The sequence below is a fragment of the Dendropsophus ebraccatus genome, chromosome 9, assembly GCF_027789765.1.
Source record: "Dendropsophus ebraccatus isolate aDenEbr1 chromosome 9, aDenEbr1.pat, whole genome shotgun sequence".
NCBI classification, from domain to species: Eukaryota; Metazoa; Chordata; class Amphibia; order Anura; family Hylidae; genus Dendropsophus; species Dendropsophus ebraccatus.
This window is the reverse complement of record NC_091462.1, coordinates 47,966,281-47,982,075: the sequence shown is the minus strand read 5'-3', so window position 1 is coordinate 47,982,075 and position 15,795 is coordinate 47,966,281. Positions and strand designations below refer to the sequence as shown.

Here is a 15,795-nt window from a genome sequence, read left to right as displayed (position 1 = left end):
AAAGGACAATTAGTTTAAGGCAGACAACCTCTTTATAGCTGTATTACATGGACTGAGCAACAGTGAACTAGTACCTATCTCCTAGAACATTGATTCTTTACACAGCTTGGTGAACACAAGTGCAGCACACACAATCACTAGATTGTAAACATAGTGATACACGGTGAGACGAACTGCAATTAAAAAGTAAATGTAGGATATTTAGGACTTATATGAATTGGGGGCATAAATAGCTAAAAAGAACTGTTCACTATTTGTGGATTTGTCATTCAGTGATGGACCCAAACTCACCCATCAATGCCAGTTACAAGGAACAGAAGATTCCCATTGATCTTGGTGCAGTTTATAAACTTGTCAATGTTGTTTGAATCCACGTTCTGGGATGTCTTCAGGGATCCGGTTCCAATCCCATCACACACTAGAGAAAAGAAAGTCAAGATAGTCCAATATAATAGTCCCAATATAATCAATACCATTTAATAAAAAAAAGCCTATATAGAACTTGTAGTTCCCTTTAAATAACATATTCCCGCCAAGAAACTGCTCTTCAGTGACTTTTCCTTTGTTAGTTTCCATTCTATACAGTATATATCTTACCCCTAGTCTGCCAACCTCAACACAATGTCAGGCTGTAAAGCAGTAAACAGGTAAATTTAGCACTGAGTGGACAATTTTCTCCTAGTTCTCTAACATTATTTCAAGCATGTGATACCTTTTCATGAATTTCAATGTCTAAGCCCCATGTTCTTGTTAAGTAGGTAGCAATTTATATGTCCCGAGGGTATAATTTCTGTCTGAGAAATAGATATTTTATTTCCTGTAAAATTACAAATGCCTGTTTGCCCTCTTATGTTTCTACCAAAATGTGTGTTTTTTTACACCAAAATAGTTTAAAAGATGTATTCAGATCCTGATGGGTTGCAGAAAATGAAAACCCATGCAAATGATAGTCTCTGTACTGGGAGAAGACAGTCATGCCGGATAAAAATTGACCTAATACTTCACTGGTGCTTATATTTTATGCTTTACCGTTACCAGTTTCAGTGTAATGTAGAGACAGTAGGATCATAAAGAAACAGTCAATGCAATCTGATTAATCGAATCATAAGGGTCTTTTACACAAGTCAAATATCGTGCAAAAAAAAAAATCGCTAAAATAGTTTGAACTTGACCCCTTTGGGACCGTGCAAATTTTAGTTTTTGCGCTTTAGTTTTTTCCTCCTCATGTTTAAAAGGCTGTAGCACTTCCTTTTTGTAAAACCTACAGACCCACACAAACCCTTATTTTTTTGCGCCACTAATTGTACTTTGCAATGACATTAAATGCTCCTTAAAATTGCTCTATTCCCAGGCTTATAATGCTTTTATTCTTTGGTCTATGGGGCTGGTTGAGGTGTCATTTTTGCGCCATGATCTATACTTTCTATCAGTACCTTGATTGCGTATATGCATCTTTTTGATCGCTTTTAAAATTTTTCTAGATTTGATGTGACCAAAAATGCGCAATTTTGCACTTTGGCGGGTTTTGCGCCTACCCCATTTACCAAGCGAGATCAGGAATGTGATAATTTAATAGTTTGATAGGCGATTATGAACGCGGCGATACCAAATATGTTTATTTATTTATTTTTATTTATAAAATGGGAAAAAGGGGATGTTAATTAAATTTTTATTAGGGGAGGGTTTTTTTTTATTAATGAAAAAACTTTATTATTTTTATTTCACAGTAATTAGAAGTCCCCTGGGGGACTTCTATATACACAGCATTTATCTCCCATTGAGATCAATGCTGCGTATATAACAGAGCACCGATCCACTAGATCAGTGCTCTGTTGGTCTAGTCTGCTGCAGACCAGATCAGCAGAATACCGAGCCAGGATCAGCGTCATTCCGATGCTGATGCCTGGCCGGTAAATTAAACGGATCGCCCTTCCATGATCACAATGATCACAATGATCACAATGATGGGGACAAATAGCAATTTAGCTGACAGCTGCATCTAAATTGCTCATTAGCGGGCGCGACGATCGGATCACGCCAGCTAATAGCCACGGTCCCAGGCTATTGATAGCACCCAGGATTTCAGCAGTTCAGAGGGTGATCATCGCGCGGCCCAGCTCTGAATTCCCCTACCAACTCGAGGACGTACAGTTACGTCCTTGGTTGTGAAGGGGTTAAGCTATAATCTTCCGATGTAAATGCGGCATTGATCAAATTATGAACGTAAATATGTTTGTATGTCGTTGATGGCATCTTTTAAGCTAACCTCAAAATTATTGTTAATCATTTTCAAGTTTTTAAGTGTAAACACTCGATCACAGTGTATAGATACAAACGCAATTACAAATATTCACAGTATATAGCACATTAACAACTTTTTATAGTGATGTATCCACTCGTCTAAACGAAAAATTGAAAAGAAAAAAATCATCACTTGTCATTCATTAAATGAGCGTTTACACAATTTATCTGTACGTGTTAAAGGACCCTTAGGATGCATATTTGGTCAGAGAACTTTAAGGCTAGTGCTTAAATTTTTTGCAACTGTGAAATTACAGAAGGAGCCACTTACGGGTTGCAATGTAACCCCATTCACTTAAAGAGGACCTGTCACCCCCGTGCCGGGATGACGGGCTCCCAACCCCCCATTAGAGCACCCTATAATCACCTAATCCCGCCGGGTCCCGCTTCTGGAGATGGTCGGGGGACGGAGATATCAGTCGCTGCAGCCCGGCGCACGCGCTCCTCAGATGAGTCCTACACCCATAGAGAATGACAGGCAAGTCCAAAGCTCCATCATTCTCTATGAGCGTTGGACTCATCTGAGGAGCGCGCGCGCCGGGCTGCAGCGGCTGATATCTCCGTCACCCGACCATCTCCAGAAGCGGGACCCGGAGGGATTAGGTGAGTATAGGGGGCTCTAACGGGGGTCGGGAGCCTGTCACCCCGGCACGGGGGTTGACAGGTTCCCTTTAAATGAGAAGCAGAGTCATACAATCAGTAATCACCATGAAGCCCTAGTGTTATTTTCCCCCTTTGTTTAGGAGATCAGTTTACATTGGATAATATTGTGGGGCATTGTGGGAACATGGCCTTTAGCTTATCAGAATTCTCTGCATAACATTGTGATACATTCTTATTTATCCCAAAGTATCAAAGTATTAAGACCAAAGTATCTCTCTCAAAGACTGAGACCAACCTTTGGGACATATTCCAGCACAAGGCTTGCACATCTTAATGCCATTTTCTTCTACTTCCATCTTGTTACTTGGACAGGCACGGACACAAGAACTATCATCAACAACAAAATTATCTACAGAGCAGAATAATAAAAAAAAAAAAAAAAAACACATTTATTTCCACAAAAATACAAATTTTTGCACAATTTTTATTAATTTACTCGGGGGAAAAGGCCTGTCCTGGCTAAAGGATTGGCATCCTGTGCCAGTAAGTGACTGGCTGAGTGGCCATTCCATCAGTCGGGACGGTCCTTCCTCTCACTGCGGGCACAAGGAGAGGTAAGTTGGTACTTGTAATCAATTTCCTTCCTGCCCCTGTCTGCTGCCGGCTTTTATAATCCACCGGACTTCTTCTTTAAAAAACTCAGCAACCACCTCCTTGTTAAGGAGGTTCAAGACTGTAGTACCCATAGGGACTGGGTCAGCCTGAGTTGTCCATTAGTAGGTATTAGTAGATACTACATCTATTATTTTCAAAGACACAATTGAACTCAGAAACTTACGTGGGCATTTGTTTACACAAAAAGCTCCATACGTGTATTTGGCCTTTGGGTTTTGCTCCAGTTGAAAAGCCGTTGGATTATATATGTTGGGTTGAGGGCACTGGGTGACGCAGGAGCCACTGTCATTAAACTTCAGACAGGCCTGAGAAAAGAGAAAAGGTGAAGAATTGGAACAACTCTTTCAACCACCACGATAGTCTGCAAATTCTGCTAAATTCTTGCACAGGGCAAATAAGATAAGAATACTAATAGTTAATTCTTCCCTCCCATAACATATTTAGAACCTGTTTTTGCTCTTGTGCGTCTGCGTCTCAGGATTTAGTCCAGCTACCCCTGAGTTTGGATGACAGTAAGAACATAGAGTCTTTGCATTGAAATGAGAAGGGAGGGTGCACTCCTGCCATGTGCCCTCTGCAAGCAAATGTTCTAAAAAGTTTTATAAAAAGCAACAAGCAAAAATAAATATTTTGTTGACAGTGCTTGACAGGAGCAGGCTGAGGAGTAAAGCTGGTGACAGCAGTTAATAGCGGATGTTGCCTATATTCTCGCTGAACACACTAATGATCTGTACTTCGGAGGGCTGGCCTGCTGCTCTCCTACGCCACCCATTTAAATTCCAGCTGTGGATCGAAACTACCAATTAGGAAGTGGGGCTGCCATTCATTTCTATTGAATCTGCACAGGGGGAGGTTATCATTTTTACAAGAGAGAAACTAAGTCTGAAATCTCCCGGGAGACCAAGCTCTCCCACCATTCTCAAGCTTACACAGCCCCTTCATCTAACAGTCTCGGAAAAGTTCTTTCTCTCATAGCTTTAGTGTAGTTGACGCAATCTGAAGAGATTTTAGTCATGCATGGATACAGTGTGTAACTATTAAGTGTTTGATCCCGACTTTTCTTCTTTCGAGGGAAGCAATAATCTGCTGATTTGAATCCGCTTATTGTCTGGACGTTCTCAACTGACTAACACAGCAATTCTGATTTATTTCCTGTCGTTGCCTGATTGTGAACACATTCAGAACATCTTTGACCTTCAGTATGTAAAATAATCAGAGTATATCTTGTGTGAATGCTAAAATTCACAGAGTGTTTTAAACCCCTTTCATATTTACTAAGTAATAGTTCTGGAACTTACAAGGCTAAATGCAAAGAAAAAGCTGTATAGTACTCTGATTAACCATTCTGATCCTAAACTCTCCTCCACTCATTGCCAGTCAGATTAAGCCACTCTGTTATGGCAAATTGTGGAAACAAGGGGTTGGTTCTCCTGCAGCGGGAGACAGATGACTTCATAGGAAGACAGGAGATAGAGGAGGAGCCATGAGACTTGTGTTCTTACCTGTCTTGGAAGGGTAAGATTGGGGACTACTGCACAGTGCTACTAGTGTAGAAGGTTAGCATGGAGAGAATGTCAGCCTAGGAGAAGTAAGGATGGGGTACATGTTGCTGTAAAGGGGGGAGGGGGGTAAATGTCAATCATGGGAGAAAGGTGAGAAGGACGTGATTGTAGCTGCCACCAGGAGAAGAGATGGTTTGGGGGAAGTTCTGTTGCTAGTAAAAAAAAGGACAGGAAGGAAGCAATACTGCTGCTCTGTGGTGTTTGGTGCTTCTGGAGTGATTTTTTGCTTTACTATTGTAATTGGTTAGCAATTCCCTGCATGTATATTGTGCTTTATTCATATCTAGCAATGCTGGGTGTTTACCCTATGTTCTGGGCAGGTTTTTTGTGTTGCACTGTGATATTCGCTGCTGCTGGAGAGGTATTGTGTGCTGCACTTTCTAATGTGGTGCCTCTGAGGAGGTACACTGATATTTGGTGATTTTAAGGCGATATATTGTGTTATACTGTGCCATTTGGCATTGCAAAAATTAGCAACTTTCCAATGGTGCTGCATAGTGGTAAGTTTAGCACCGTTGAAGACATATGTTGTGCTGCACTGTGATATTTATTTAGCACTTATGCAAGTTATTTTGTGCTGTACTGTTGAATATGTCGGTTCTTCTGGGGATCTATTTCATGCTACTCTCTAGTATTTGTTTTAGAGATGTACTATGATATTTGGTGCGGATGGGGGGTATTGTGTGGCTTACTATGCTTTTTGTTTGGTGCTGCTGGAGAGGAATGTTGTGCTACGCTGTGACTGTGGTATTTAATGATGCTATGGGACATTATATGATCTTTTCTTTCAAATTATAGAGATTTTTTTTATTTCCACCTCGTATATATTTTCTTTGCAATGCATGTATACTTGTTACTTATATCTCTCACCAGTGTCGGACTGGGGTGTTTGGGGCCCACCAGAGGAAATCATCCTGGGGGCCCACCAATGAAGAACCAGTGAGAAACAACATGTCAGTCAGTGTTTCTGCAGGTTCTAAAGCTGTGGACCCATGGGATTATCCTCTGGTCCTCTGGTGGGCCAGTCCAACACTGTCTCTCATCATATACACAGAAAGTGCACCACAAAAATAGAGACAGTAGATTTCATATCCCTTTCAGGGGCAAGGAGAGGATCTAAGTGATTTTCCTATACAGCCCTTTGGGGTCACGTAAACATACAATAAATATGTAATATAAAGTTAAAATTCAGTCTTTAACCTTAAACATTATTTTTTGGAGAGTGTTAAAAAAAAGAAAAAAAGAAGAAAAAAAAAAAAGAAAAACCTGTATAAAGCGTGTGGTTGGGATTGAAGACTGCACAAAATGGTAATTTTTAAATCTGCAAAGTGTTCTTTCAGAAGCCAGAAATCATATGCATTAGCACATAAATACGTTCAACTTCTTATTTGCAAAACATATAAAATCTGCCAGGGCTAATGCATCCTGATGGTTAATACGACTCGAATTGGGAGAAATATATGAAAGAGCTAAATGAACGACTACGTTTGGAGGGAAAAATGGATGAGAAGGGAGAATCACTTGGTGTCAGAATATTAAATCACAGCTAAAAAAGGGTTGTGGTGGGTGGAAAAAAAAATGACAGACAACATACAAAGCAGTCAGTATCTTTAGGTCCTGAGCAGCCTCCAGCACATTCCCGGTGACAGCAATTACTAACATATGGTCCATAGCAGCGGCCATCACACTGCTCAGCACACACGATCTTCGTCACTAGTGGGATAGAAAGATACATGTCAGGACGCTATATAGAAACATTAAAAGACAATATACACCACATGCACTACTTATTTACTTAAAAGGGTTGCTTTAAAGGAGGAAAGACCATAGAATATACCATTAATATTACATTGGCAGGAGACCACAGCGCTTCAAACGTCATAGCCACTTTTATGTTTATCAGCACCAAACTCAACACATCGTGATGCTGCAGGACCACTACTAAAAGTACAGTGATGCCGGTACTGTATAAGTGCTAGTAAACATTGAGGGTTCTAAGGTGCCACAGTCCCTTCAAAAGTGCCACAGTCCCTTCAAACGACTGCGGCTGGAGCCACCCTGTACATTGTCTGCACTGTCAGTTTTGTGTGGCCACTATTCAATGAATAGCAGCCACACAAAACTGACATGTCAGTTTTCTATTTGACCGAATGGAATCCCAGGCCGGAGTGTAAACAGTTTGTATACACTCTGGCTGGGATTCCATAGCACACAATTTTATTTTAATTTCCAATAAATAGTGGCCGATGCAACTGTTGTTATTTATTAAAATTTTACGTTGTGTGAACTTAGCCTTAAAGTGTAGGTTTTCCATTTTTTCATTAAATTCCCTGTGACTGTGTAAGCATTGGACACCTCCATCATGCCAACTTGATGAAGGCCACACAGATGAGTCCCTTAAGAAGAGTCCCTCATGTGGCCCAGAGTGGCACATTGTGGGGGGGGGGGAAATACCATGTATATACCATTAACATACCCTGAATGTTACTTATAGATCTATAAAGTTTTTACAACATCACAACTCAGGACACACAAAAGCAATGTGTTTTGGGCCTCTTGGGCCAGTATGGGTAGAGATGAACGAATCTGACGAAAGTTCGAGTCCACACGAACCCAAATGATCAGCATTTGAATTCTGCTGCCTGGAGAAGGTGGATGCAGCGCTCACGCATTCATCATCTGATCAATGGGACAACTATTTTAGAGAAGAGTCTTCATGTATATGTATTTTGCATTTTGTACCGTTTCCTTTTTCAGGTCTGTATCAGTAATCTTTATTTTATGTTTGTTTTATGATTACCTATAACATTGAACTTTGTAATTTCTTTCTCCTGAAGCAGAATGAAGCATCCATCTATATAACATTCCTTTCCATTTTACAGGCCAAAAATCTAGATTTCTAATGTTAATGGAACTCAAACAAGAATGGTAAATATAGACTAGGCAACTCATCCAGAATAATAATTAGCCTTGAGATGCCCCAGTGCACGATGAAGAATGCAGGCGATTGCACTACAATGAAAATCCCAATTCTGCACTGAGGAGCCGGAGGGAATCAGCCCCATTTTCAGTGAAATGTTTCTGTTAATTTTACATGGTGTCCAGACGCTACAGTGATCTTGCAAACACGAGGCTGGTGGACAAATTAAATCAATATGGGAGACTTATGAACATGCAAAGTTATTAGCACAATACACAGATTTTAATTAAAGATGTTGTGTGCCGTGAAAGTGCCTGGGCGATTCTGATTGATTTGGGATGCTGTTTCAGCTATTTTCTTGCTGTTTGCACCAAAGTCTTGCTAGATGTTCCCTTATTTAATTGGATATTAACGATGCGGCTTGAAATCTCACAAGAGAAGTAACAGGTGCTGCTAACTCAGTATTCTCCGAGTGTCTCCAACACCAGACATCACATTTTATTTACCCCTTATTTACCTAGAACTGGACATTATTCAGACTAAAGAACAGTGCTAGAATAGTTCTAATGGTATAAACTACAAATGAGCAAACTTAACTTCCCGAACCAAGGTTTGTTAGATATATTTTGCAAAGTTGATTAGAAACCGGTCCAAGATGGTAGCCTCACATTTTATTTTACAGGATAGTAAAAGCTCATGTGCAAAATATTCTGCATAATTCCTTGCAGCCGGCCAATCGGCTGCAAGCTACCCCCCCTGCAACCTCACACTTTCTCCTTCACCATATGTGGTAGTGCACAGTAGTCAGCTCCTGTACAGTGAACTAAGCACATACATGTTCACTAGCTAGAGACATAGGAAGAGGTAGGGTAAGAGTGGGTTATAGAAGGTTTATTAGGTATCAGGGACAAATAAAGGATAATGTAAGGGTGAAAGTGTAAGCTGTGTAGCTGTAAAATTGTTTCTGTCCTGTCTCTATGTGTGTCGGTACACAGTGTGCACAGCTTTCCTGGGTGAAGTTAACCCTGTGAAGCACCTGTCAGGTTACATCATGTGGCCTATCCTAAAACCATGTTTGGCAACAGAAGAAGTATCATTGTACATCAGTGATCCACCAAAGTCCACCGCTCTTCTGGGTAAAGTTAACCCTGTGAAGTACCAGTCAGGTTATGTCAAGTGGCCTGACCTAAAACCATGTTTTGCAGCAGTATAAGTGTCATTGTATGCCAGTGATCAACCAACATCCACCCCTCTTCTAGGTGAAATTAGCCCTTTGAAGCACTTGTGAGTATTCCTTATGCTAATGCTTCCACCTGGTTGTTCTAGGCCATACTGGGTCCAAGAGAGTGCTGCTGATTTCACCACCTTCACCTTTCTGTCCTAGGCCCCATAGGGTCACTTATACTGTGGCTAATACAACCAAACCTTTTACAGGGCAATAAAACTTACGCATGTTTGTCTTTGGCCTTGTGAGGTCACTGAGACCACTGCTATGACGCAGTCTGTGCTTGAACTGTGGCTTTCATCTTCTGAGTGGTTTTTTTGGCTCTCTGGGATCACTTAGACGGCTGCTGCATCAACAATGTGACGTGCGTCAGATGTTGTCAAAGTTGATGTCCTGGCTGACATTTTGCAGACGCAGTTGCTTTTAATGCCTGGAATGGCGCCGTTTTTGTGGCAAAATATCCCACTAAAGTCCCACCATGTAGGTGCACGTATTGATCTGTTTTAGTGCGGTTCGTTCAAGATTCAGTTAAGAATTTGTGGCAAAGTTCAGTGAACCTGCCTAACCGAACTTTTGAAAGGTTCGCTCATCTCTAGTAAAAACATTGGTCCAGATTTAATAATAAATATGCACCAGAATTCCTGCACAATTAGCACCAAATTCTGGCTTACGTCTTATACTTATTTCTTTATTACACATATTTGTTTTGTCTTTCTTTTCCATCTCGACCAACTAAAGGAATGGGGCTTTGCTAAAAGGGGGCTTAATTTAGGATGTGACACCGTCCAACTGAACTAGAATTCTAACACGAGGTTCTAGCACAATTTAAAGCCAACTAAAAGACTACAAGGCAATCTTAGGCTATGTTCACACACTGTATCTTTTAAATTTATCATGGCCGTTGTTGCAAATTGCAACAACAGCCGTGATTAATTTAAAAGAAACATTCCATTAAATCAATGGAATCCCGGCTGGAGTATATAAACATAGTATACACTTCAGTCGGGATTGCAAGCAGCCACATGGAAAACTGACATGTCAGTTTTGTGCGCCCACTATTGAATAGTTCACAGAACTGTCAGCTCGCACAATGTAAAGTGCAGCTCCGGCCACACTTTACATTGTGAATGTAGCCAGAGAATGTATTGTTTAAAAACTAGGCAAGTCATATTGCAATAGCATCTTCTTAGCCACCTCTGTACTGCAGGAGCAACAGGAAAACACTTACGTCTCTGACACTGGTTCTCCGATGGACCCCAGCAATGCTCAGGACAAGCTTTTGGGCATTTTCCACCTAAGAGCAGTAGAGAAGAGAATAAAACCAGTTAAAATATAATGTTTTTATAAATTACAAAGCCATGAATTGCAATAACAAAATATTCTATATTTCGGTATAAAAAGAACTGAGTTTGTGTCATACTCGGCAAATGAGCGTGGCTTCAGCATAAAGGGCATTGCTTATTTTAGTGGACTAAAACATGGACATGGGGTAAGGCAAGTGGTAGGGGAATAAAACTTGTTAAATAATTGTCTTTGAACATGAGCATAGAGTTTTTTGCTACTTTAAGCTGATAAAACATACAGTCCTGAGCAGCAGAATATGGGCTGGGACCTCCACCAAACAGAAAAGGAGGGGTACCTTGTCCCCATATTGAAAAGAGCAGCAGTAAGCAGGCTGTCTGTAGCAGCAGCATCGGCAGCAGCAGTTCGATTGTCTCTCCAAATACTTCCTATGGCACTGCTAAAGCCGAGTTCTATACTGTTTCATGGTCTCAAGAAAAGGGGCAAAATATAGAGGCATTGATCAGCTGGATTTGCCAAAAAGTGATTGGTCGATTTATAAATTACACATCCTCATCATCCACTCTCTGCAGAGAGGTGGACAAATATGGAAAGGAAAATGATGTCCTTTTCCTAAGATTAAGAGGCCGTTAATAGCTGGTTGGGGGGGTTCCTTACGTTGTGTGGTGGTGGCACTGGATTACTGTAGGACAGTTCCTATTAAAGCAGATAGTAGCTGCACTGCAGTAACTCAGCACTGCCCCTGTACAGAGTGGAAGCCTCTGGATCCATACATTGTTTACAACTGGGAGGCTGTACAGAAAAGCTGAAGGTCAGGGGCTTGCTGTCTATTGATTGCTTATGCTGTGTTTAGGCCATCAGTGGGTTTTCCATGAAAAAACTCTTTACGAGAACAGCCATGAAAATTGGCGGACAAATCCCTTTAAGCATAAGTTAGTTGTTCTTTAAAGATTTTTTTTTGTACTTTTAATGTCAGAATAAAACACTTCCTAATATGTTATTGATCAACAACAGTTTCCCGCCTAACTTTTAGATGAGGCTGACAACAGGTACCATTCTAGTAATGTGTTGAAGTGATCTTTCGGTTTACAATTCCCTGTCACTGGACCATCTGTTTACTTCTATCATAAACTCATTATGGCAACATAATGCAAAATCATTTCTGTCTAACAGGACACAGTCGAGGGGGGGGGATGGGGTGGAGAGGTGCGGGGGAGTTTCCATCTGGCACAAATAATACAACTTTAATCAGTAATAAGGATAATTATTATTAGGAAGCTACTGGAGCTCGGTGCACAAACTTAATGAGTCTAAATTGATTTATAACAAAGGGGATTAGGAATGACTGCCTAGGAAAACATCAGGTTCACTCATATCTCTGCAGAAGGGCAGTCATATTATTTTGGATAAAGAATGCCAAGGTGTTCCAGAGAGAGAATACCTGTAAGAGCTTCTCTAACAAGCTAAGAGCTGAATGACTGAGAAATACAATATGTCTGAGCATACAACATACAGAAATACTTTATGTTTGTTGTTTTAAGGTAGAAAATATTTTGGAGATGAGAAAGAACGATGGCTACTCATTATGATAAAACCACTGATAGGTAAAGTATATAACATTGACTATTTCATGACAAGGAGGCCTGTTAAAGGGCCAGTTGACACCGGGTAAAGGCGGCGGAATTGACATGTCAATTCTTTGAGTGGAGAGGCGTGGAGACAGGAGGCACCCGAGCCCTCCCGTAGACAGACTATATGACACTGAGACAGGTGGGATTGTGCGGCAGAGAGTTCTGTTGTGGAATTCCGCTGCTTTTACTCTGTGTGAACTGGCCACAAGGTTGGGCTGTCTTTTGGACTGTATGGTAACCAGGAAAATGGGCAACTTTAAGAATCTGACTAACTCTGATATAGGCCAAATTCTGATGGTCAGAAAGCTTGGTCTAAACATCTCCAAATCAGCTTGCAAAGTCTTGCATATACAGTAGTAGTTAGTATTTATCAAAAGTTGTTGGAAGTGGGACAATGGGTGAACTGGAGGCAGTGTCATGGGTTCCCAAGAGTGCCTGGCAAGCAAAGTCTCACCCATCTGGATAGATTGCACAGAAGACTACTGACTACTACAGCACAAAATGCTGAAAAAGGTAATGCTGGCTATGACAGAAAGGCATTAAAAGACGCAGTGCATCATGGCATGCCAAAAAGTGCCAATGTTGACCCATCACTGAAAGCTCAAGGAGAAGATGGCCTGATTGTTTGAACGCTATTTTCTTTTACATTTCTACTTTCATGGTCGGCTTGTGTGTGTGCAATGCCTACCTAGGGAAAAGATGGCTTTAAGATCCAGTTTGTGAAAAAGGCAATATAGTGGAGTAAGTGTGATGTTCAGAGCAATATTGGGTCCTAGAATACACGTGGTTGTTACTTTAACATGTGCCACCTTTGTAAAAAAAAAAAAAAAAAAAAAAAGGTTGCAGACCAACTGTACCCCTTCATGGCAATGTTAGTCTCAAATAGCAGGAAAAAGTGCCTCGACCACACTAAAAAAATGCTATAGAATAGTTTAAGGAACATGACAAAGGGCTCATGGTGTTTACTTTACCTTTAACTTTCACAGATTTTAATCCAATTGATTATCTGCAGAATATGCTAGAAATGCCTGAGTCTGGTTTACAGAGGCACCAACTTATAAGTTAAATAACTTAAAGTGTCCCGGTCATTAGAAAAAAAAAGTTTGACATGTTGCAGAGACATCAAAAATTTCAATTGGTCCCATGATGTGTAGATAAACCAGGAGAAGCACAGAACTCCACTTTCTGCCTCCTTGCTGTCCTGATGCTTGAGATGAGCTCCAATATAACTTTATCAAGCTCATCTCATGTAGCAATATGTACAGTGAGCCGAGGAGAAAAGTACACAGGCATGTGCCTAATTTTTACTGTGTTTCTGCTATGTCCTCAGGACACCCTCCAGAAGTCTTGTGAAGTCCATACCTCGGTAGCTCAAACCTGGGAGGCCCATACTATATTCGGAAGGCAATATTGATTTTAATGTTATGGGTGATGAATGTGTAAAAGTGGTATTCTAAAAGAAAATCAGTTTGGAAGAATAATAGGCTGAATATTAAAAGCAAATACAGAGCGGCAATATAAAAATATCATTTTAGTGATAGAATGGCAGCTAAGTAATACCAAGCTGAGAGCATTGTATGTAAAAGCAGCTACATCTGGGTCTGCAGGCGATGCTCTGCCCGTCCTTGTATTACATTCTCTATTATAATTCTATGGATTCATTGCTTCCTCTTTTGTGCTGAAAGAAAATAAAGAAACGATTCTCTATCTTCCCCTCCTCTGCACTTATCTCCTGATCTCCTGCGCTGTTAGAAGGTTAATTATCAAACTGTGGAACTCACTTCAGCTTTTCTGGCTATATTACCTCATGAGACATCACACAATGCAGTTCTATCAAGTCAACGCAGTCAGCCATGCAACACTGATGTGGAAAATCAGGCAAGATATAGGTTTTTCTCTATGTCATAGAATAGATAGTTTTGTATTTGAATGAAATCAGACAAAAAGAACAAGTAAAGTTTCCAACATTGGTTTTCTAAAATGTTGCTGTAGTTCACATTCATAGACTCAGAGGCAGAAATGTAATTGAATGGAGTCTCTATTATTGCAAACACGGGGTTATCCCATGGATAATTTTCTTATCAAAAGTCAGCAGGCTAAAAGTATCTAATATGCTGATATGACCCTATAGGACACTTCATTCTTGGTGCCATTTTCAGGATATTAACAGTTTATTTAATATGCTAATTAGGTGTTTCTGTGCAACAGTCCCCCCACTCCTGACTAATATTGTTAAACTGCTAATATCTCAAAAATGGGGCAAAGGCTGAAGATAACAAACTTACCTTCATCCTCAGTGCACCGTGCCTTATAACAACATATAAGCAGGTTAGATGCTTCTAACCTGCTAATAGCTTCCCTTAAATATATGTTTATAAGGTGAATTACAGTTTCGAAACAAAATAATTTTTTAAATTTTGTGTTTCCTTGTCTCCCTCTTTGGAGCTGCTGCTTAATTCTGCAGCTGGGGTGGGCTTGGGCCAAATTTAACCTACTCTACTTCCCCCACTGGTGGTTGATAATTAACTAACTGAGAAGGAGTCTTTTCAGATATATCTCCAGTCTGCTGGCCAGTTTCTGGTCCTACACAAGCAAGGCAGAACGCTTATTCTGGTGGTTGTTCTGTTCTATAAAGAGAACTTTCTGTGTAGACAGGGACTGGGCATGTGTGTACACAACACACATGTGCACATTGCGGCACATGTTGAACACCAAGCGCCTCCATACTATATAAGTGAATGTCTTAATCATTGACTGTATCATTGTAGTCTCTTCCCTTTTTCTGGTATTACTAGCTATTGACTGAAGCTGTATACATTTCCTGCTGACCACTAAAGTTGACCAAAAAGAGGACTAGAGGGCTTATGGCCGGTTCAAAAGTCGTCCACGTCCGTTTGGTGGGAAAGGTGGAGAATGCCCAAGTACTGCCTGGAAAACAGGGATACCGCCCGTTTCACCTTCCCCACGGAACGGAAAGGCATCAGGAATCAAATGTGGAAGGTTCGAGAAGGTTCGCGTTCGATCGAGCCTAACATTTCCTGATGTTTGATCATCCCTACTTGTGACAGCAGAAGACCACCTTTGCCTTCAAGGTGCGAACGATCGTTCAGGCGGCCCCTGCCACTGCTTCCCGCTCGCAGTCTGTGTGTAATAGCACAGTGTAGTAAGTGGGTAATGAGGGCAAAGATATCATTGACCTAACAGGTGTAGTAGGGCCCTAACAAAGAACATGTGTCTGTAAAGTCCACATGGTTTGCGTTTCTCTGGCGGTGCACAGCTTAGTTGTAAACAATTAATATCTCACATAACAAGTAGAAGACAATAGAGGCACTCACCCGGTCTTGTAAAACAGATACTTTATCTTGACATTAAAAGCAGGGCATTTTCAAATGTGGCCCACAAACAAGAAACATTGGCTTAGTTTATGTTTGTTAAAAAATATATATTAGTGTATATTAGAAGTATAAAGACAAGACTTTAGCAGGTTTAGTTTTTAGAACAATGATGGAGTAAAGTGGGCGTCTAATGGATAGTTAAAGTTAGAATTCTTGTTTGGTTCCCACGAGCACTGTTAGG

At 40.7% G+C, this 15,795-nt stretch overlaps 1 protein-coding gene across 2 annotated transcripts in view; it reads right to left on the bottom strand.

Annotated features, from left to right (window-relative positions):
• The window catches only part of ERBB4 (erb-b2 receptor tyrosine kinase 4), a 715,736-nt gene that overhangs the window by 209,557 nt on the left and 490,384 nt on the right, over window positions 1–15,795 (bottom strand). For both annotated transcript variants that reach the window (XM_069983214.1, XM_069983215.1), the window contains exons 5-9: window positions 10,515–10,580; window positions 6,736–6,854; window positions 3,743–3,884; window positions 3,200–3,313; window positions 292–418 (exon numbers count right to left, since the gene is read on the bottom strand). In XM_069983214.1, the coding sequence (XP_069839315.1) occupies window positions 292–418; window positions 3,200–3,313; window positions 3,743–3,884; window positions 6,736–6,854; window positions 10,515–10,580 (568 nt within the window). The remainder of the gene's footprint in view (window positions 1–291; window positions 419–3,199; window positions 3,314–3,742; window positions 3,885–6,735; window positions 6,855–10,514; window positions 10,581–15,795) is intronic.